This window comes from Pseudopipra pipra, chromosome 5 (assembly GCF_036250125.1).
Source record: "Pseudopipra pipra isolate bDixPip1 chromosome 5, bDixPip1.hap1, whole genome shotgun sequence".
Taxonomy (NCBI): domain Eukaryota; kingdom Metazoa; phylum Chordata; class Aves; order Passeriformes; family Pipridae; genus Pseudopipra; species Pseudopipra pipra.
The window spans coordinates 26,446,210-26,467,646 of NC_087553.1; the positions used below are offsets into that span (position 1 = coordinate 26,446,210).

General features: G+C 39.0%; 1 protein-coding gene across 2 annotated transcripts in view; it reads left to right on the plus strand.

The window, feature by feature from the left end:
• The window catches only part of GUCY2C (guanylate cyclase 2C), a 47,454-nt gene extending 28,946 nt beyond the window's left edge, over nt 1-18,508 (plus strand). Inside the window, exons 17-27 of one of the 2 annotated variants that reach the window (XM_064655230.1) lie at nt 2,287-2,419; nt 4,213-4,350; nt 7,998-8,086; nt 8,805-8,896; nt 10,444-10,602; nt 12,019-12,211; nt 13,267-13,441; nt 14,364-14,462; nt 15,232-15,326; nt 15,969-16,045; nt 17,732-18,505. In XM_064655230.1, coding sequence (XP_064511300.1) covers nt 2,287-2,419; nt 4,213-4,350; nt 7,998-8,086; nt 8,805-8,896; nt 10,444-10,602; nt 12,019-12,211; nt 13,267-13,441; nt 14,364-14,462; nt 15,232-15,326; nt 15,969-16,045; nt 17,732-17,906 — 1,425 coding nt within the window. In that variant the 3' untranslated portion in view covers nt 17,907-18,505. Of the gene's footprint in view, nt 1-2,286; nt 2,420-4,212; nt 4,351-7,997; nt 8,087-8,804; nt 8,897-10,443; nt 10,603-12,018; nt 12,212-13,266; nt 13,442-14,363; nt 14,463-15,231; nt 15,327-15,968; nt 16,046-17,731 lie in introns of both variants that reach the window. The other variant, XM_064655231.1, reaches the window with a different exon arrangement.
• Nucleotides 18,509-21,437: the final 2,929 nt, after the last annotated feature.

The following is a 21,437-nucleotide window of genomic DNA, read 5'->3' on the forward strand; positions in this document are numbered from 1 at the left end:
GTATTCCCTGGTACAACTAGCCAAGTAATGACTATTCCTAGAGCAGTCCCTAGTTCACTAGAGAAGGTGGGGTGGGCAAAGGAGAAGGCCTGAATCTACTCCATTTACTTCCACACCTCTTTGTTTTTTTTCCTGCCTTAGCTGTCTCTAGGATTGATGGCATCACCTGTAGCTACATGGATTTGGCTATATGTGACCAAAGAGCTCTGATGAAAGGTCTGCCAAGAAGGAATTGCAGTAATCAAACCTTGTAGTTATTAGTCCATACACTTGTCATTGCAACACTATTTATTAAATAAGGGGCTGCTGCAGGATATTGTGCAAGGGATTGTAATATTCTTGCATTGTGTCAGGAAAAGGGTTCTCAGTCAGAATTAAAACTTCAGAGCTCCAGAGCAGAGGTTACAAGAATGCTCAAGTATTTAGAAGTATTGCGCTGAAAGTCATAAATTTTGAAAATCACACTGTGAGTTCTTAACAGTTTCTTGTTTTCAGGTAAGTGCACAGGATAGTGGTAAGGAAAGAGGAAAATTTTACCAGATACATCTATAAGACTTCTGCCTCCAGAAATTTTTAACAAGAAAGCCTTGAGATAAGGAAATCAAAATTACTTTTGCCTGTCATTTGATGCTGCGAGTGATTGAGAATTCTGCTGTAGCAATGGGTACATTTCCTGGCTGATGAAAGCAGGAGCTGGAAGAAGGCACAGCTGGAGGAAATAGGGCCTAAATGAGGCAAAACATCCTGGGTACTGTCATCAGGGCTGCATGCTAAAAGCTGCTTAATCAAGAAATGTGTTCCTTGGGTATAGCGTGCACACAATCTCTGTAATTTTGGCATGGTCTAGATAGGTCGAGGATAACCAGTCCAACAACATTCTCCAGAGATTGCATCTTTTGCAGGCTGCTTGTGTCTCAGACATACATCTGCTGTGCCCAAAACTCAGCTCATGTCTCAGTGATCTGTTGTTGCATTTGCTGATCCATTCCCAATTATGTGTAGCCAGTATTTGAAAAGAAAACCCAGCATGTCATACTGTGTATTCATGACCACATGAGCTATGTAACCCTGATTAAATTCTGTCTTTCATTTATGCAAAAGTATGAGCTATACATGTAGGAGTCTAAGTGGAAGATCATTTAGAGAAGAAGCTAAACAGATATGACATACTTCTGGCTTCCATAGGATATAGATTGTGCTTCATATACTGAGCACAAAGGAAAGAGGACTATAGGAAGAAAAACAACCAGCAATAGACTATAAGTAGGTGTGAGTGTAAGTAGTTCAGAAGAGAGAGATGAAACAGAATAAATAATAGCAAGAGGGTGCAAATTAGCATACCTACTCCCTTCTTCAGTTTACGCCCACTTAATAATGTTCTTTTCCAGCTGTGCCTCAGTGCTAGCCCCTTTGCATGTATTAGACTGTCTTAGACTGAATGAGACAATTTCAGATGTGATAAGTAAAAAGAGGCAAACTACACACCTTTGTATGCCTGTGTGTATTGTGAGTCAAGAGACTGAATCTCAGGAAATAAAGATGAAACTGCATTGGCCAGTCCTCACAATGCTCACTTTGTTGTTTAGCTCATAGATAGCTGATATGCATTGACTTGTACAAAGAAAACCAGTCAGGTCAGAAGAGACCTTTATGATCTTCTAATCTTATTCTCTGTGTGATATAAGCCCTAGTGCATCATCTAACACTCTGCATTGACCCCTCTTTAGCCCTCTGATTTGCAGAAGTGGATCTGCTGCAATGTTTCGAATTAAGTCTCTGGTGTGTGATAATCTTCAAAGACGTTTATAGATATAAGGAGCAATTCCTCTCACACCTATGGATGTCCATTGGATGAACATGTAGTTGGAAGCACTTTTTTGTGTGACATTCTAATAAATCTGTATTAAGTTTACCAAAAAAACATTAATTGCAAGTGAAATTAAAACTTCTGTGGGAGGAAATAAACTTCTCTAATTGCTTAATTGTGTTCTAATATTGTCAAAACCCAAGATGTTATGTCAGACTATTGTTAACAAAGAGAAAGGGTGGTCTTCCATGACATGATCCATTTCCTCACTTCTTAACATTGACTGTTCCTATCACCTTGGAAAGTCTCCTCTGTAAAATAATATGAAAGGGAGTTGTGATTTATGCATATCCATTGCAGATGAAGGCCATTTAATTACTTGGACAGACATTAGCATATTCACATTCTTGTTGAGTCTGGTAACAGCTAAGTGTCTCACATGTAGCCATGCTTTCCTCCTCTTTTATTGTCAATCATAGGGGATGTCTTACCTGCACTCAAGCAAAACTGAAGTCCATGGTCGACTCAAATCCACAAACTGTGTAGTAGACAATCGCATGGTAGTGAAGATCACTGATTTTGGCTGCAATTCAATTCTGCCTCCAAGGAAAGGTAAAAACAATGCCTAATTGAACTCTCCCTCATGGTTTCCAACCCACTGGAATTTTCTTAACTTCATAGACCACTATGGCCTACAAAATGTACAATATGATTTTAATTTATGTAGCAGTCATTATGCAAATGATATGTGAAAATACTGTCTTAACACAATGAAAGAAAATTATTAGCAGGTAGAGAAAGAAATTAGTGTAAGTGAGAAGGAAAGGAAGGATGAATATTCAACTTTCAGTTTAGAAAATAGAGATTTCACATGCGGCTGAGGTGCAAGAAACATTTTCAGCATCCAAGTCCTTCATGCAAACAGATCTCTTCAGCAGTAATGCCAAACTTGTGTGAAGAAAAAAAGGAGTTAAGTACAAGTAATCTTGTCATTGATTGTGTTACCACAGTGCTCTGTGATATCATTTGAATGTTAACAGTCATGACTGATAATCCTTAAAAAAACCTGTAATGATATACAATGATAACTTTGTTTTTCATTCCTTAGGTAGGAAACTAACAATATGTGTGCAACCAGATTGGAATAATTTTAATAGTTTTTCTTTACATTTTCTATTCACCTCACATTCATAGAACAATTTTCTAAAATAGAAAATTTTCTAAAATAGAGCACTCTTTTCTACTCATCTTTTTTTCTTACTTGATCTGGAGCGAAAAGATGAGCCCATCTGAAATGATGTCATATGAATCTGACACAGAGTAGAGCTTGGGGAATACTAAGCACAGCACTTTGCTGTAACTGCAGCATGTGACCTGAGAAGAAACTGTGGTTGCAACTGGGTTGGAGAAGATTTTTACATTCAGACACAAACATGCTCAAAAGTAGCAATAAATACATAAAAAAAGAGTAAGCAAAGTGCACTAAAGGTAAATGCTCTATTCATTCTTCATTTTACAAATTTCATATTTAAATTTATATTATTAGTACATTTTAATATATCTATCTTCTTTCATTGTTCATAAACAACCTCAAAATTTCTGGCTACTAGATCTCTTTCCTTGAAGAAAACTTAGTGTTTCACAAGAGATTGCAGATTCAGTGAGGCTGGATGTTGCGGCCTGATATCATAACTCTATTTTCAGGGTTACTGTGTTCAGGTCACTGTTATGAAACATCACCAACAAGTCACAACAAACTGTTGTACCATGGCAGCATTCTGGTTTTGAGGTACAATAGTGCTCGTTGCACTAGAAATATAGATTAATAAAATCTATAGAAAGTAAGTGGTTATGAGCAGGTAATATCATGTCAGGTTCAAAAGCACTTGAGAATTATTTCCATAGCTTCATGATATCAAAGCCATTGGGAAATACTGCAGTCTTCTCATCTGACACCTTGTATAACAAACTCCTTGCATTTAGCTCAATAATTTATGTCTCAGGGTTTTTTTATTATAGCACTGGCATTCCTTGGTCTTATACAAATGCACAGGCTATTTCTAAGAAGCCCATGAAAGGTAGCCAAGAAAAGCAAGTTCATTGCCAATAAACATAACATTTTCTGAAGGTGTGAGGATCTGCATCTACAACGGAAAGGGTCAGCAAATCCCAGACAATAGAAAACTACCACATCAGAGGTTTATCTAACTGTACTGATGTCAGCTTCTCAAGAAAAATGCTAAAGTAGAAAATAAACAGTACCCATGGGCTCTGGGTTGGATATGGAAAGAGTAAAAGGAAATATCATTATAGCCAATGGATGCCCTGAGAAGGATCACCTTTTTTTCAATTACTGCTCTCCCTTCCCCTTTTCCCTCATCCCCTGTTGCTGTCTGGATCTTCAGACTTGTGGACAGCTCCTGAGCATCTCCGTCATGCTGATGTATCTCAGAAGGGTGATGTATACAGCTATGGCATCATTGCCCAAGAAATCATCCTACGCAGAGAGACGTTCTATACCGGACACTGCCGGGACAACAGAGGTAAATCCACAAATTTCTCCTCTATTGCAGCCTTCTAGGATGGTGTAGCTGTAACTGGCCTGCTCTCCATGTTTTGTGAAAGGTACTGTCTCTGATAACTGCTTGAACTGCTGCTTCTTTCACTGTGTGATGAATGAAAAACCTGTCTGAAGAATCTCACTGTGGGGGCAAGTGTCCTTATTTTTCTGTAAATAAAATTTGCATTGAGTTTTCTTGCCCTTTCTCTTCCCTCCTCACCTGAGCCATAGCATTACAGAAGTTAACATTATACCATGCTGTCCAGACTTACTGTAACATGTAAAGGCCACAAAGGTCTTTCTATTATGACTTGTGCACAACATATGTCACTCATTTTAAGCAGCATAAATCAGAAATGTCAACACAGAACAAGAAAAACTCAGCAGCATGACAAAAAAACAGTTGACATTTAAAAACTGGCAATTCAGATTTTATTCAAGCCAGTTATAATTAACTTCAGCAATTTAACTTCTGTCAGAAAAATCATATCCTCCTGTAATGCATCCATTAAACCACAGACTGTGCATTTTTGTGACATTGTTTTTGAGTGGCTAACAGCCAAGTCAATCCCAATTCCCAGAATCCAGGCATTATTATATACTAGAACTGACATAAAAACATGTGTGGGTTTGGGATTTTCCTAGTGACAGTTACTAACAACAATTTAGACACTGCCTTTACGTCTGAGTCATTCTGTTAGATCCGCCTCACATTTGTTAAAACATCTAGAGCAGCAGCTCAACAGCCTAATAGCTCTTTTCCTGAGTTACATTTGAGAATAATTTCTGGGGCATGTTCATCATCCTACATTATCTCAAATCTATGCTTATATTTGGGGAAACACAGTATTTCACATCACCGTCTCTTTAATATAAATGTAGATCTAAAATATTAGAAATGCCTGTTCCCCATAAACCAAACTCTTCAGGATTCCATGCTTAATATAAGGTAGAGAAAATGAAAGTTTTTCTATTCCTTTTTTCTTGGGAAGAGGCAGGCACAATCCTCATGAATGCAAGGATTTTACAAGTATCGCCAACATAGGTGGAGAAAGTGCAATGCCCTTCCTTCCTCATTTTGACTTGTAAAGCAAATCCATAGCAAAATATATTCTTTTAACTACTTGATGAGCAGTTATAGTCTTGCTGTGCTGTGTTAGTGGTTATTAAGTTAGCCTCAGACACAGTGTTTCCTGGCTCTTCTGAGATGTGGTGGCATCCTCACTGCTCTGTATTTGACCCTGGCTGTCATAGTCAGAACCTGGTTCCTTGTTTTATCTTTCACCTGTTTCTTAAAATTGCATTTTGTCCTTTTGGAAAGACTGTCCCTTTCAAATAGCATTAGGTTAATTCACCCAACTGAAAGAATTTTTAGCATCTAAGCTAGGTACCTAACAGCACTGAAGTGCTGTTGCTGGAGATGGTCACATATCAGCATGTTGGGTAAGACAGCAATGACCTGACTGGCCAGGAAGCCTGTTTGGTAGGTCTGGATCCACTGTAACTTGAAAAAATAATCTGCTTTGTAAATTTCAGTTGAAATTTTAAGTTTTCCATTCAGTGAGAAGATTGTTTTTTCTACAAAGCTTTTTTTCCTTAAAAGCATTAGTAGATGTCTAAGATATATATTGCTGACCTAATGGCTTCTGGTATTATTCTTGACTATTGATTATGCAATTTGAGGAAATGTGTTCATCAGTTTATCAAGTTTCTTTAAGTTTTATTATGTGTTGCTGAAGTGGCTCCTCATTTAAATGCCTGGATTCATTCATTAGCCAAGATGAGCAGGACAGTGAACTATACTTACTCAAACACCTCTGAATTCTCTTTGTGGCATCATCTAACTCTGGAAGACAGTAGCTCAAACTGGGGGTGATCAATAATTTACAAATTTCTAAGATAAAAAGAGAAAAGAATACCAAATTAGAGTCAATGGTAATGGACAAAGAAATGTTCTGGTTGCATGTTCGATTCATTTGGTTTTTAAGTCACCTGAAGAGTCTTTCAATGGCTAGGCTCTCAGGAGTTAGTCTCTGCAAGTTAGAAGGCATGATACTGATATTTCAAGACAACTGAACTGTTTCTCCAGGACTTCATTGACAGTAGCAAGGGCTGTGTTTAGATTTTAAAAGACTTATTAGAAACCCCATACCTAGGCTCCATCCACCAATTTAGAAAAAGGAAACTCAACTTCAAGTTACTCAGTGAGCCAATTTTCTCAACCTGCAAATATGTACCAATCAACTTAATGTACAATAATTTTGCTACTAATGAAAGAAAGGAAGTCCCATAGGATGACAGGTATACAAAACTGGATTTCTAATGTATAGAAGTAACTAGGTCATAGTCCTCTTCACTGATGTCTCTGTGAGACAGCTGTTCCCCATCTGGTTACTCCACTCTTCTGCAGAAACATTCACTGCTCAAGACTGTGAAATCTTGTCACGTACGAATGCTCAATTCAAGCTGCCTCCTTGTTCCACTACGTTCTGCCACTGGCTAATTGCAGTGCTGCTAATAGCTGCTGTTACTTCCTCTCTCAGGTGTGCATGCAACATGGAAATCCAGCACATTCCTCTTGCATCCATGAGCCCTACACAGACTTTCCTGTCTCTCTCTCTTCTTCTGCAAAGAAGATTTCTTTGCAGTCTCTCCATTCCATAGCATTTTGGACACTTAAGTCTCCAGCTTCTTCTCTAGTCTTTAATTTCTGTACCAAAAAGCTGGAAGCTGCTGCATCATTTTAGGGTGATTATGCATGCTTAGGCATCACTAGCTACCCTAGACTTGCACTTAACCATCACGATTACAAACCTTCCTCATGTCATTATACGCTTCCTTCAGTAAAATTGTATCCCAAATATAACCAGACATTACTAAAAAAATGTGTTTCATGCTTGTTCACAGATCCCTTTCAATTTCTCTTTACTCCAAAGTTAAAAAATTACTTCTGTTTTTTAAATCCCTCCCCATCTGGAACTCTTGAGATCTTCCAGAGAAAGACAAAGAGAGATGTTTTTGCTTTAGCTCTCATTTACTGTGCTTAAGTTGAGATGTGCAAATGCAGCCTGATTTTGATGTGTTCAGAATCCAAATAACTTTCATAGAATGGTTTTCATGACTTAGAGGACAAATGAGCTTTTAACATTTCAGCTTTTTAAGCATTTAAATGCAATGCTTTTAACCCATATATATTAATATCTTAGTTTTAAGAAAGTTGAACATCTACAGGATGATTTGTACTGCTCTGACAGAGTTGTATGTCTCAACACTTTTGATCAAGTTGCAATGGGCTTTTCACATTGTTTTTGCTATAACTGTACTTCATGCTGAGAGGCACACTAATAATGCCCAACATTCATTTGGGAAGATGCCATAACCATGTCTACCGTGACCAATAAATACTCATGTACATTTCTATTCATTTTGCTTTCAGGAGCCTTCAAGACAGCCTGTTTTGATCTTGTGCCATATATTTAGAAAACATTCAAAGCTGAAATTCACATCAAAATGAGGGAACTGTCTTCAAGAGTTTCGTTTGCACAGTAGCTTGTAACCACAGAATTCTATCCACAAGCAATGTCCTTCTTATGCTTTTTTGTTTAAAACTTTGATCTTTTCCTGTGTTAGAGAAACTTTACAGAGTGGAGAGCGGCAAAGGAGTGAAGCCTTTCCGACCAGATCTGACCTTGGAAACAGTGGGAGAAAGACAGGTGGAAGTAAGCTAATAATTAACTAGGCCATTTTCTGGGTGAAGGGTGGAAGTTCTGGCCAGACTAGAGCCCATGATCATGGGAAGGTGAAAGCCATGCTTTTTATGCCAAATACCTTAACCTTGTGGGAAGAAATGGCATGGAAGAAAGTGGAGTACAACTCATGGAAATTATTTCACTAGAAAGAAATAGCCACTTATATGGTGCCACTCTTCTGACCTATTTTAGATATCTTTGAGATGGGATGAATCACACCTCGAGTATACCTCTCTCCACTGATTTTACAGCCCCTAAGGCTTCTTGGACAGGTGGAAATGTCTGTATTGTAGACATCCACATATTCAGCAATGAACCCCATTCTTTTTGGCTAAATCACTAGTTTCAGAAAAATCCCAAACTCAGGGTATTGGAAATATAATTACCACAGCATTTACCTCCATGTCAATAACTGTACCTGCCTCCAGCTACAAGACTGGATCCATTTACTTGCCTTTCATTTATGTACTGCAAATTCAAGTTAAGATCATGTCACTAGTCATCACAGAGTTAAGTTTAGGATGCCTGCAATGAGTGTTCTAACCATAGGTTCGACAGTTAGTCACATGATTTAATATGCTGCCAGTCAAGAGTAACCAGAAATTCCCTAATGAACTAGTGCTATTTAGCACTACTCTCTGTCTATATTCATAACTCACATGGACTTTCCTTAAATTTTTGTTTGAAGTTGTATACACTAGTGAAGAGCTGCTGGGAGGAAGATCCAGAGAAAAGGCCTGACTTTAAGAAAATTGAGAGTACTCTGGCTAAAATATTCAGGTGAGCAGCAGGGGCTCTGTTTTAAGATGCTCCAAACTCCTCCTAAGTGTTAGAAAGCTCACATTTTTAAGTGTGTAAACTGCTGTGATAATGATTCAGTCAGTGGAAAAATCTAGTGTTGTTCACTTATATCTTCTTTTATTCTTTGGCAGAAAGGTAGGTGAGCATGTGCATGTGTATATGTACATATGTGTGCAATGTACTAGCTGAGTGAGGGTAAGGCAATCACCATACCTCAAATTGGTACATTGTGAAAGTAGCAAGCTGGATAATTAGAGATTTAAACTATTCAAGTAATTCAATCCCTGTCTCTAGTCAAGAGTTGGATAGTGACTCATGTTGTCTAAGTTTCGGGAAGTGAATGCACATAGATGTTTGAATGGTCCCAAATTAAGCTGACTAGAAATGTTGGGTTGTAACTCATGAGAAGTATTAATTACAGGGATTTGATGGTACAAAGTTGTGGGAAAATAATAAGGGCCATAGCTGGATAAACCCTATGGGGTTATACAGGCCTTTCACCTGGACAATGCTGCATTGTCCCTACAGAGTTTGGTATGAGTTAATTATTTTGATGACCAAACAGTGAGCTTTTAATCACTTCTCTTGGGCAATTGCTCCCCAGTTTTTAAAGCTGTTCCCATCAACAAACCCCAACAGTACTTGCATCATTTTCCATTCTACATGGGTAGAAGGACAACCGTACAATACATAACTGAATGTATCTGTTGAATAATATTACTGCAGCTGAATAGAAAGGCCTCCTAGTTCATCTCCTAAGCTTCCATCCCACAAAAGCAAACAGGTTGCCTCTTGCCACACTCAATATGATGTTCTCCTCATGGCAGTCTAAGATGTCGCATCGCTGACATTACTTTAAAGTAAGAGTGATTTTAAAGTCCAGTTGGACTGACTCTTCCATTCAGCCTGGTCCTATCTACTTTCAGACTGCTTTGGCAAGTGCAGGCTGCCTAGACAAACAGGGGTTTGAGCAGCTCATGTTACCATACTTCTGCATCCAGGGGTTGTTAGTAGGCAGGAGTCTGCAGGATCTTGTGAGTAAGACTAGCTCAGGGGCTCCTCTTTGTTCTACTGTATTGTTCTGTTTTCTAAACAGACAGCCCCAAATTGTCTTAATCTTTCTGGCTGAAGTCCCCATCTAAACATTATATACAATATTCTACCTACTATTTTCAGATTCCTCTCAGAATTTGAGCTTCTCAGTTACTTTTTACAAATGAATGTTCATGGATTACCCAAAGTAATCTGGAACTGACAGTATTATCAGGGCTAGGTGATGGACGGGTGCTTTAAGAATTACCAGTTGCAACTGACAAGCGTGGATCACTGACTTTCAACTCATATACATAAGGCCTCCAAGCAAGTAAAAGAATGGTGCACTTGAGGCATTTTGCATTCTAACTACATGGAAGTCAAACACTGGAGAAGTTTTCCATTGTTCCTTTCTTGCCTCTTTTTGGCTGCTCTCAACAATGAATGTCTATCAGTCTTTCTTCTTCACTCCTGTGTAATTCTGTTACTTGCAGTAACCTCCATGGCCAGACCAATGAAAGCTATATGGATACCCTGATCCGGCGTCTACAGCTGTACTCCCGGAACTTGGAGCACCTGGTGGAGGAAAGGACAGAGCTATACAAAGCAGAGCGAGACAGAGCAGACAGGCTTAACTTCATGTTACTTCCAAGGTAACTGGCCGGGAGGATTTTCTGTGGCATTTTATTTATATATATCACCTGATTCTTGCAAAGTAGGGGATGGGATTAATGTTAATGTTCTATTTCCTCCCCCTCTAATCTAATCCTGCTAGGAAGGAAAGAAGCAGCAGCTGTCCCTGTGCTCTCCACCCCATGGTGGAGTTTCATGTCAAGATGGTACTGGGACCCATTATCTTTCTCAACATTTCTTCATGCACAGGATCCCCCTTTCCAGCACAAGCCTCTTTTTCACTCTTTCCTTGGAACACATAGATCTACAGTGACCCCACATCACGGAGCTCTGTTCTGCTCCAGCACCTTGCTAGGTAGAGGGAGTGTCTCCAGCTGGAGAGCAGGAGTACAGTCCGATTTTAGGCTGGGATTTAGCAATGTACAGAGGGGCTGAGGTTGGCTGGGCCATACTAGCCTAGATGGATTCTTCAAAGAATGAAGAATACTTATCCTATCGTATAGGATAAGTATTATTGATATTCTAATATTGGTAATGTCAGTAATTTTGGTATTGCATACATTTGCAATGGTAAAAGTGCCCTATCATTACTATTTTCACGGGTATTTCAGTAGTCAGAGTATTGATTTTATCTTTAAAAAAGATAAAATCTTTTTATTGTCTCATCTTTTAAAACAATGTTTGTTCAATCCAGTTTTGGGGAAAATCTGAAATGATCTGGCTGTATAGACAGTGCAAAAAGGAATCCATGTCTTCTTCCACTCTTTATTGTTCCTACCACTCTATTATTGTCCCAGTGTTGATGAACACAACATTGTGCAAACCCTATAATTTTCTGCGTCTCTTTCAGTTATTCTCTTCTAATATCTCCACTAGGAACAGATATTTTCCTGGATTTAGAATTGCAGGAAAATGAAGGTCCCTTTGAATAGATATTGACTGTCATGGTATTGAATTTTTTTTCCATGAAATTATCAGACTATGATACATCTTCTGAAATCAGGAAGAGGTGATGTAATTATCAGGATGAAATTACTTCTACACTGCGAAAACAGAAAAATATGTTTGTTCTTACTTATTGTATGGTAGAATGTAGGTCTACATGTCAGAAATTCTAGAATTTCAGTTTTAAATTTGACTCAATATCCCTGTTTCTGACCTTAACCAAGCTCAGTTGCCTGTGTCTTAGTTTCCTCATGGCTATTAACACACTTAGATTTTGTAAGGCTGTAGCACATTAATTACCATTAGTAAGTGCTTTGAGGTTCCTTGCTGAAAGGCATTATGGGCACCTAAAATGCGATTACAGTGGCAGTTTTCAGCAAACTATTTGATGTTTCCTACATAGAAAGCAATGCTGTGGTTGGGTTGCATGAAAAAATACCTTTACTAGAAAGCACTACTCATCTGTCTTCCTGCCTTCTCTACTTCCACAGGCCAGTAGTAAAGTCTTTGAAGGAGACTGGCCTGGTAGAACCAGAGCTCTTTGAAGAAGTCACTATCTACTTCAGTGACATCGTTGGCTTCACCACCCTCTGCAAATATAGCACCCCTATGGAGGTGGTAGATATGCTGAATGATATCTACAAGAACTTTGACCACATTCTTGACCATCATGATGTTTACAAGGTGATTAGCTCTTCACTTTTGTTCAGTTAACAAGCAGGTGTGCTGGTTTAAAAGTTAACCAGCAGGGGAAATGAACTCAACTCAAAAGAGAGATTATAAGTCAGAATAACAATTTAATAAAATAATACAATAAGTATGATTATACAGACAAGCAATTGGTTTTAACCCACAAAATCCAAATGTATAACCCAGCACTCTGGGGCATGAACAAAGTGGTGTTCCTTGCCCCCCCCCCCCCCCCCCCCCGAGTCCAAATTAAAGGGAGAGGGGAAAAACCTGCTGGTGGGAGAGTTGTTGCAGTCTGGTCAAAAGTGGTGATTGCAGCCCAGTTGAGGGTGGTGCTCTCAGTCTGGTTGAGAGCGGTGAGCTGCAGTCTGGTTCAGAGCGGTGAGCTGCAGTCTTCCTCTGGATCCCATGAGTGATAAAAAGGTTCCAAAACTCCAAGTTTATATATTCTCCATTTCAGGCAGGAATGCTCAGTCCTTCCCTCAAAGCGGGGGATTCCATAAAAGGGTATGAGGATGCTCAGTCCTTCCCTCAGAGCGGGGAATTCCATGAAAGGGTATGAGGACAGGAACATCTTCCTATCTCGCAGGCCTCTACTGCTAACAATTTCTGGGAAATGGCATGGAAGGCTATAGAATACACAGTTTTGGGTTACACCCATACCATGATGAACTGCTCTCAGCTGTCCTAACTAGGACACCAGGGGACACACAAATCAAATTGCATCATATGGTGGATTTGGGAATCTGCCTTCTAAGCAAAGACAGAAGAGACAAAAACAGGTCAGGATTACCTCATTTCAATGTGCTTTCAATGTGCCTGCTTATACCCAATTTTCTATACAGAAAATACAGATTTGTTAACAGGAATGCAGGGTATAAACACTCAAATACCCAAAGGGTGTCAGCTACCTTAAACTAATCAATCCTGCTCTCCAGGGATGAAATGTTTAATCATGAACAAGAGGATCTGATAAAACCTTTCTGCTTTTAACTAAGTATGTACTTCTCTGTGTCTGCAGTTTGTGAGTTCTAATTTTGTTTCCACAGGTGGAGACCATTGGTGATGCCTACATGGTGGCGAGTGGTTTACCAAAGAGGAATGGCAACCGGCATGCAGTAGACATCTCCATGATGGCTCTGGATATCCTCAGCTTCATGGGATCTTTTGAACTGAGACATCTGCCGGGTCTGCCTGTGTGGATTCGCATTGGAATTCACTCTGGTACACAGTAGTGCTAGATCAACGATGACAATATGTTGCCTTGTTTTTGAAAAGAACTGACTCCCATACAAGGTCTGGTAGTACATCATACCTGATTGCTCTCCTCATGGGGAATCAGGTTGAAAAAAATGTACCTAGAGGAAGAGCAACAGAAATAAAATGTCACTGCTTTGCTCCCCTGTAGTGAAATAACCCCTACCCATTCATTCACAGCTTAAGTCAGTAGCTAGGATGAACAACTGCCATTATTCCTGGTATGATTAAACCAGTTGTATCAAATAAGCCTTCATAGATTTTTCCTCCCTGACTAAAGTGGAGATCAGTCATGGCCAGCTATGCTTATCTAGACAAAAAATGAAGACTTGTATTTTATGCTTTTGGAGGCAAAAGTTTTGTGAAGCCTATGCAGGAGTTAATATTTTGATTTATCTATAAAAACGCTTCTTATCAAAGGGGAACTCCAGATAGTTTAACAGCTTTGGGAAATTCATAAACCACCTAAACACCAGCTACCAAGGGAGGAACATATCAGAGAAAATGACTGAGGCACTGGGAAACTGCTTGAGGCTCCACTATGCACCCTTTCGTAATAAAGCTTATTCTATTTTTCTCTTGCTTCCGAACCCGACAGTTAATAACTGTACTTTTTTTTCTGCATAGAAATTGTGCTTAAATACAATTAATACTGTGCAGCAGTGTCCTTTTTACGCTCTTATTAGATTATGCAAGACTAACAGAGCTAGGCTTGGTTTGGAGGAAGGGGAGATCCCAAGATATTGTGGGAAGTGAGGTACAGAGTATTGCAATTGGTGAGGAATGTAGAGCTCCAGCAGGCACTGCACTGCTCTGCAGTAGTGAGACACCTCCCAAACAAATAGTCTCTTGATCCACCGTTTCTTAATGCTCTGCATCTCATTTCTAGGTCCATGTGCGGCTGGTGTGGTTGGAATAAAAATGCCTCGTTACTGTTTGTTTGGAGATACAGTAAACACAGCTTCGCGGATGGAATCCACAGGCTTGCGTAAGGATTTAATTTTAGCTGTCAGTGTAACGGGACCAAAGGCTATTGCTTAGTTTGTGACCACAGTGTCTGTTTTCAGCTGAGAACAATTTATTATCACCTTGCAGAAGTTTTAGAGATAAAGAAGCCCTATTTGTTTTGATTACCAATTATTTAACTGTCCAAAGTGACAGTGGGCACTTCACTGGGCAATGAAGAGTTGTTCCTTGTTCATGCTTCAGTGCTGGTAACGGGGAGTTTGTAGACTGGTTCACTGCCTGAATTCCTCTGGAAGATATGATACTCATGTGCCTGGATTAATTTTACTCTATGAAGTGTAGATTTTAGTCTGCCCTAGAATTGTATCACAGCTTTGTTGAGTAAATATACTGACTGTGTATTTTAAGTTGAAGCAATTATGTCTTCAACTTCAGCATTAGGGAACTGTGCCAAGAGCCAGTTTTTTTTCCTTCTGCCCAGTGTTTTCCCATGACCATTCCCTATATAGGTCTCTAACAATTATGCTTTTCCCTTTTGGCATCTAAATACTACAGATACCATTGTCACCTGTATTTCAGATCAATGGCTGTACCAGCTCCCTAGATATACCATGTAGTGGAGTCAAATTTTTCATACAGCAGTGTAATTGCTTCTCATTTAATTTAACTCTCAGAATTTATGTTGATAACAATTGAAGGAACTTCTGCTATAGCACCAGTTTTCACATATACTTAATGTGATTACATGGTAAGTTTCCAGGTTGAGCTTTCATTGTCTCTTTAATTTTTAGCTTTAAGGATTCATGTAAGTGGTTCCACTATTAACATCCTGAAAAGAACAGACTGCCAATTCCAGTATGAAGTGAGAGGAGAAACGTACTTGAAGGTAACCTTTTCCATGCACATGCAGGAATACAGAGAAGAGGGATAGTAAAAAGTATTATATAGCAGAGAGTACCACAAACTTAATTAACAGCTGGGGAAAAAGGGTTACAGATAATTGGTATCACAGTCTCTAGTGGTTGAAGAGATTTCTATAATAAAGATGATGCAGGCAATGAAGAGCTCCCTAAGTCATAAATAAAATTACAACATAAAGATGTGGAGAACAAATGAAACATGCCACTTGGAACAGAAAATTGTGGAGTGAATTCATCTGATGAAAGGGAAGCTGAATGTACTGTTAATTTGCTTATACTCCAATATCTGACTGTCCCTCTACAATCCATTTATTTCAGTCTGTTACACTTATCTGTCCTTGGGAGCTGATGGCAGGCAGCACAGCTCACCTCTCCTATGGTGTGTGTTTCAGGTCATGGAACAAGGAAATGGGTGTGCAGCTGCATCTACCCCATTATTTTTCTTCTCACATCTGATTTTTAATCCTTTGCCATCAGCACCAGTTACTGAAAACAAGCAGAGGCAAACATGGCAGTGTGTAATACAGTATTATTTAAGTAAATTAACTACAGGGAATTCCATTCTAATCCCAAGACTGTGCTTTCTTTTCTTTGTCATACATATTTAGGGCAGAGGAACAGAGATTACCTACTGGTTGACGGGTACTGAGGACAAGAAATACAATCTTCCAACACCTCCTTCTGTGTAAGATGGTCTTTATGTGTAAAGGGAAGAGAAATCCCTGTTCTTTGTGCTTTAGCCTTCATTGTTGCTCCCTGGCACTTGTGGATTTTTTATACTATTGAACTTATCTTCAGTAGTTAGAGGCTTAACAATGTATATACATATAAACACATAAATATTCATGATATGGGACTATGTGTGTGCTGAAGGTTATTTGTCTATATAAGCATTTAGCAGGTTCATTTCCTTGGAAGGGAAGTAAGACTTACAGGACAAGTTGCTGATATAAGGGCAAAAGATGGACAGAAGAATGAAAAACATCAATATTCCCAAAAATTTAGTCCCAGTGGCACCTGTGTGTCACAGTATGGGAAGAGGATAACCACAACTGAATGTGCAGCTCTCTCTAATACCAGAAAAGAGCTGGTGAGCTCTTGTAGGGAAATTTGTAGGAGGAATGAAACTTGCAGGATTTTAAGCAGTATTCTGCTACAAGAGGTGAACAAAGTTACTGTAATACTACACAGGAATAGTCTTTAAAAATTGAACGAGAGGTTACCTTCTAACACACAAGAGAGAAGTTATCAGGAAAAAATACGAAGTTGATGTCCTGGAACTGAGCCATAATTTTACATTAGAATTGAATAAAATACAGCAATAGTGGAAGGGTTGTTTTTGGGAAACTATGCAAAACTGAAGTCAGGATAACTTGTTGCATTTATTTAGTATGTATTTTGCATACGAGTACTGCATTATTTCCTGCAAACTCAATAATTGTGCAAGTTTCTCACTTGAAAGGCATAAGTAAATGTTACAGATTACGTCTACTACAAAAGTTTTCAGTCTTACTCAATGTGTCCATTGCATGAATAAAATTCTCTGCCCATTAATTCCTAGTACATTAGAGAAAAGAGGAGGCTAAGTGAAAGATGAGGGTTTTATCAGGGCATTAGCAAAACAGAAAAATCAAGTTTTTAATCTACTACAGAATCTTATGAACTTTGTTATTTTTTTAATGGAAAGTACAAGTGTTTGAGCTGAGCAGGAAATACTATCAAGACTACTTCTATGGTACATCTCTTTCATAAATTCAGAACTCCTTTTTTAAAATTAATATGATCTGTTGAGACTATCAGAATTACTGAATTGCCAGTTGTTCTGGAATTCAACTAGTGAAAGTCCCTCTTGAGCTGGATCACAGCGATGTTTTTGTTTTCACTTCCTCATATAGGACTGCCTCTTAAAAATTGTCATATGTGTGGTACTCCAGCAAAAGCCAGATATACTGAAGAAATTTCTGAAAAGATGGCAACTCTGTTACTAAAGGCTGCATGAAGTTGAATAGTGGAAGTGCTGGTGCCAGTAATGGTGTTGAGAGCTAGAACTTATTTTGATTGGGATTGAATCTAATTCGTGTCTTCCTTTTCATGCAAATGATCATGATTTTTTTGGAAGGTCAATAATGACACAGGTACAGATCTCCTGTGCAAAGACACTGATCTATACTATCTGGAAAACTCACAAGGAAATCCTGACTTCTATTCCCAAATTCAGAAGCTGAATTTGGTCCTGTCCACTATTTTTATCAGTAGTGTGTGAATGTCATTAAGACAGACGTGGGATAGAAATATTTTAAAAACACTGGGGACCTGGCGATCACTAAAAACGTGACTCACTGAATTTTTTTTTCCATCCTGTTGCTTTCAGGGAGAATCAGCAGCGGTTACAAGATGACTTAGCAGAGATGATAACCAATAGTCTTCAGAAAAGGGAAAATGAAGGATCCAAGGCGCATGAGCTTTCACGGGTAGCTAGCTACCGATCAGGTACCCTAGAATACCTGCAATTGGTCAGCACAGAGAATTTTACCACATATGTTTAAAACTGGATGTCTAGTATGACTCAAGAAGCTGCAGCAACTCTCTGGAGAACTTCATGTGAAGGCTGGAGGCTTACACTTTCAGCTAGAGGAGAAAGAAAATACCTTTCCAAGCATCCTTTCTACTGTCTGACCTGCTATCTGTAAATCAAACCTCTCTTCACTGTAACATTGAAATTGTTGGATGACTTCAGTAGGACACATGCAGCCTGATTTGAGGTAAATGAAAATATCTGCACTTGAGTCTGGAAAATAGTGAGGTTTTTTGGTTTAGTTAGTTTTTTTTTAACTGTGATAGCCTGTTCAATAATCCACTTCTGAAAATATTCACAGTAAAACCTTAATTTGTCACAAATTTTAAATGTTGTATTTAATTTGTAACTTTTATTTGAAGAAAGATTTGCTGTAATATATTTGAAAATAACATCAAATATATCATATGTACAACCCGGATATGTTGCTATTTTGCTTCTTCTGTTGTTTTCCTGTGTCTCACATGTTTTGTTTAATCAAGCTGACTTTGTTCAAGAGGCAACACTTCTGTTATTTACATTGGGAGATTACTCCAGAAATATGGTTTCTAAAGCTTATCTGAATTTCCTGGGCCTGAAAAATGAAACTTTCTTCCAAAACTAGACACTTTCATATCTCTTTACCACTTCTGCTTCTGTCCCCAAACCAGAAGTGAAACAGAAATTAAGGAAATAAAATTATCTGAACTTATTAACCTCAGAATCTTTCAATTCAGCTTTTGGATGCAGTTTCACAACCAAGCAGGTTTTACTCAAATGACTCGCTCATTAACTGACACCATGGCATTTATATTAATAAACAGCTTTAAAAAGCAACAAAAGCACAGGGAACGCATGTAAAAGAAAATCAGCATTCATATGAAGAAATAACATCTACTGAGTGAAACTTCTGCAAGGACCTTTTGTGCACTGGTGGCTTTCAAAGCAGAGCCAATTCTTCCACCATTGTCAAACATCGGTCAGTATTCAAACAATAAAATTGGTGCAGAATCATTGGTTTTAAACAGCATTTTTTTCAAGTAAACATAAAAAAATTTAAAAAGAGCAAGCCAATTCCTGTGTTTCTTCTTTGTCAATATAAATTGGCTTTGTAAGAACACACACACACAAAAAGAACAGTGTAGATGTAAATAGATCTGGAATGCAAAGATTCCTGGAAAAATTAAATAATGAGGTGCCAAAGGGCTTGTACTCTTGCCTAAAGAATGTAAATTCCTACAGCCAAGAACACGGTAGAGAGAAAGACCCGAAAATGTGTAACCAACAGCCATGGCTTTCACATTATATGTAACCAATCTTAAACTCGAACTGGCACTACTACCACACCATCCTCTGTCTGTGACCTAATGAAAGCATTCATCTGGAGGAGGATAGAAAAAAATTACTAATATTCTAAAACTGGTATGTCTTAGAAACAACATCAGCACAGTAAGAAAGTATAAAGCCTGCTACTTCCTGCCTCGTGGTGCCAGTCGACAAGCTTTGTCTATTCTTGGGTGTGAGGGCTCTGCTGCTGGGCACCACTGGGCTATCACTGCATCTGATATGCTCAGCAAGTGTAGCTGTAATGCAGTGACAAGTGCTGGACTCACCAAGCCTGAAGAGGCCCACTACTACTACTATCTCAAGCAGAGCTGTTCTGATCTTTGAAACAACATAAGTCAATTTTTAAAGAGGAGTTTTATGGGTTCCATCCTTGACACCTCAACAAATTATTTTAGAGCAAATGTCTGCTAACATTGATTGAGACAATTAATTTAAACAGTGCTTAGTTTGCAACAGCCCTTCTCTTTCCAGCATTCTTCAAATAATAAATTTCACATCTTTTTGTGAAGATAAATAGTTGCCTTAGCAAGGAGTTGATGGACCCATCTTCTGATAGGTTTGTTTTCCACATGGGGCTGCCCCTGCACATATCTGTCACCTATACATCACAATAAAATCAAGTTTGACTACTCTTTTAAAGAAATTATTCCTGAATTCTGGTTTGAATCTGTCTTAGATTCAATGTCTTATCATTGCATTTTATTATCAAATGTTACATCAAAAAGTGCTCTACCACCAGAAATCTATCAGTGAAAGTCCAGTCATCCACCTCTCCCAGTTGTTTTTTTTTAAGCAATGAAGTGTTATATTAAAAACCTAATGTGAGAAATAATTTTGTTGTCCAAGTGGAAAGAATTTTGGCTTCATCACCATCATTTGGACTTAACTCACACACACACAAAAAAGGTTTCCTGAGAATCCCTGGTCCGGGAGCATGTGGAAGTGAACCTTTCCAAACACACAGCAAGACTTTTGTAGCTTTGGGTCATATTCAGATTCCTTCCCACTTCATTTTTATCATACATAGAATCATAGAATAGTTTGGGTTGGCAGGGACCTTTAGGTACTGGAAGGTGCTATAAGCAGCCTTCTGTTCTCCAGGCTGAACAACCCCAACTCTCTCAGCCTGTTTTCATAGGAGAGGTGCTCCAGCCCTCTGATCATCTTCGGGGCCCTCCTCTGGACTCTGTCCAACGGGTCCATGTCTTTCTTACATTTGGGGCCAAACAGCCACGTGTGTTCTCATAAGAGTGGAGTAGAGGGGCATAATCACCTCCCTTGACCTGCTGGCCACACTGCTTTTGATGCAGCCCAGGATATGGTTGGCTTTTCTGGCTCATGTTGACCTTCTCGTTGGCCAACACCCCAAGTCACTCTCTAGGCCTGCTCTCAATCCATTCTCTGGCCAGCTTGTATTTGTGTTTGGGATTGCCCCGCCCCATGCCTAGAACTTGCACATGGCCTTGTTGAACTTAAATAGGTTTACACAGACCCACCTCTCAAGCCTGTCAAGGCTCCTCTGGATATGTCATCCCTTCCCTCCAGCATGTTGACTGCACCACAGCTTGGTATCGTCAGCAAACTCAATGAAGGTGCACTCAAGCCCAGCCCATGCTGCTGGCAAAGATGGTAAACAGTGCCAGTCCCCATAGTGACCCCTGAGGAACATCACTTGTCACTCATCCACACTCACCTCCTGTTTTGGCATCATGTACTTGTGTTCTCTGCCCTAGTTCTCACATGACTCCAAATCCTGTTTTAAATACTTTTTTTCTCCCATTATAATCCTATACAGGGAATTCAATGGAAAACATAATTTTGTTTTTCTTCACCAGCATAGTCAAACCGAGAGAAGCATGTGAGAGAGGTGAGTTTCTCATTTGGAAAAAACTTTGGAAAATATTCCTCCAAAGCAAACACACCATCCATTCATGATTAGACACTTAAAAATTAATTTTCACTGGGAAGGCAAAAAAAAAAAAGTAACAGCACTGTGTTTTATGCTTATCTGTAAGAGCAGCTCAGAACAAAGCAGTGATGGGTATGGAAGGATCCCTGCAGCCAGCAGTGGTGTTTCAGTGCTCTTACCCTGGGCTTGAGGCCAAAGCTTGCTACTAGGCCTGAACTCGTTGGCATGTGACCTTGTTATATGAGGCTATTACAGGCACCGGTATCA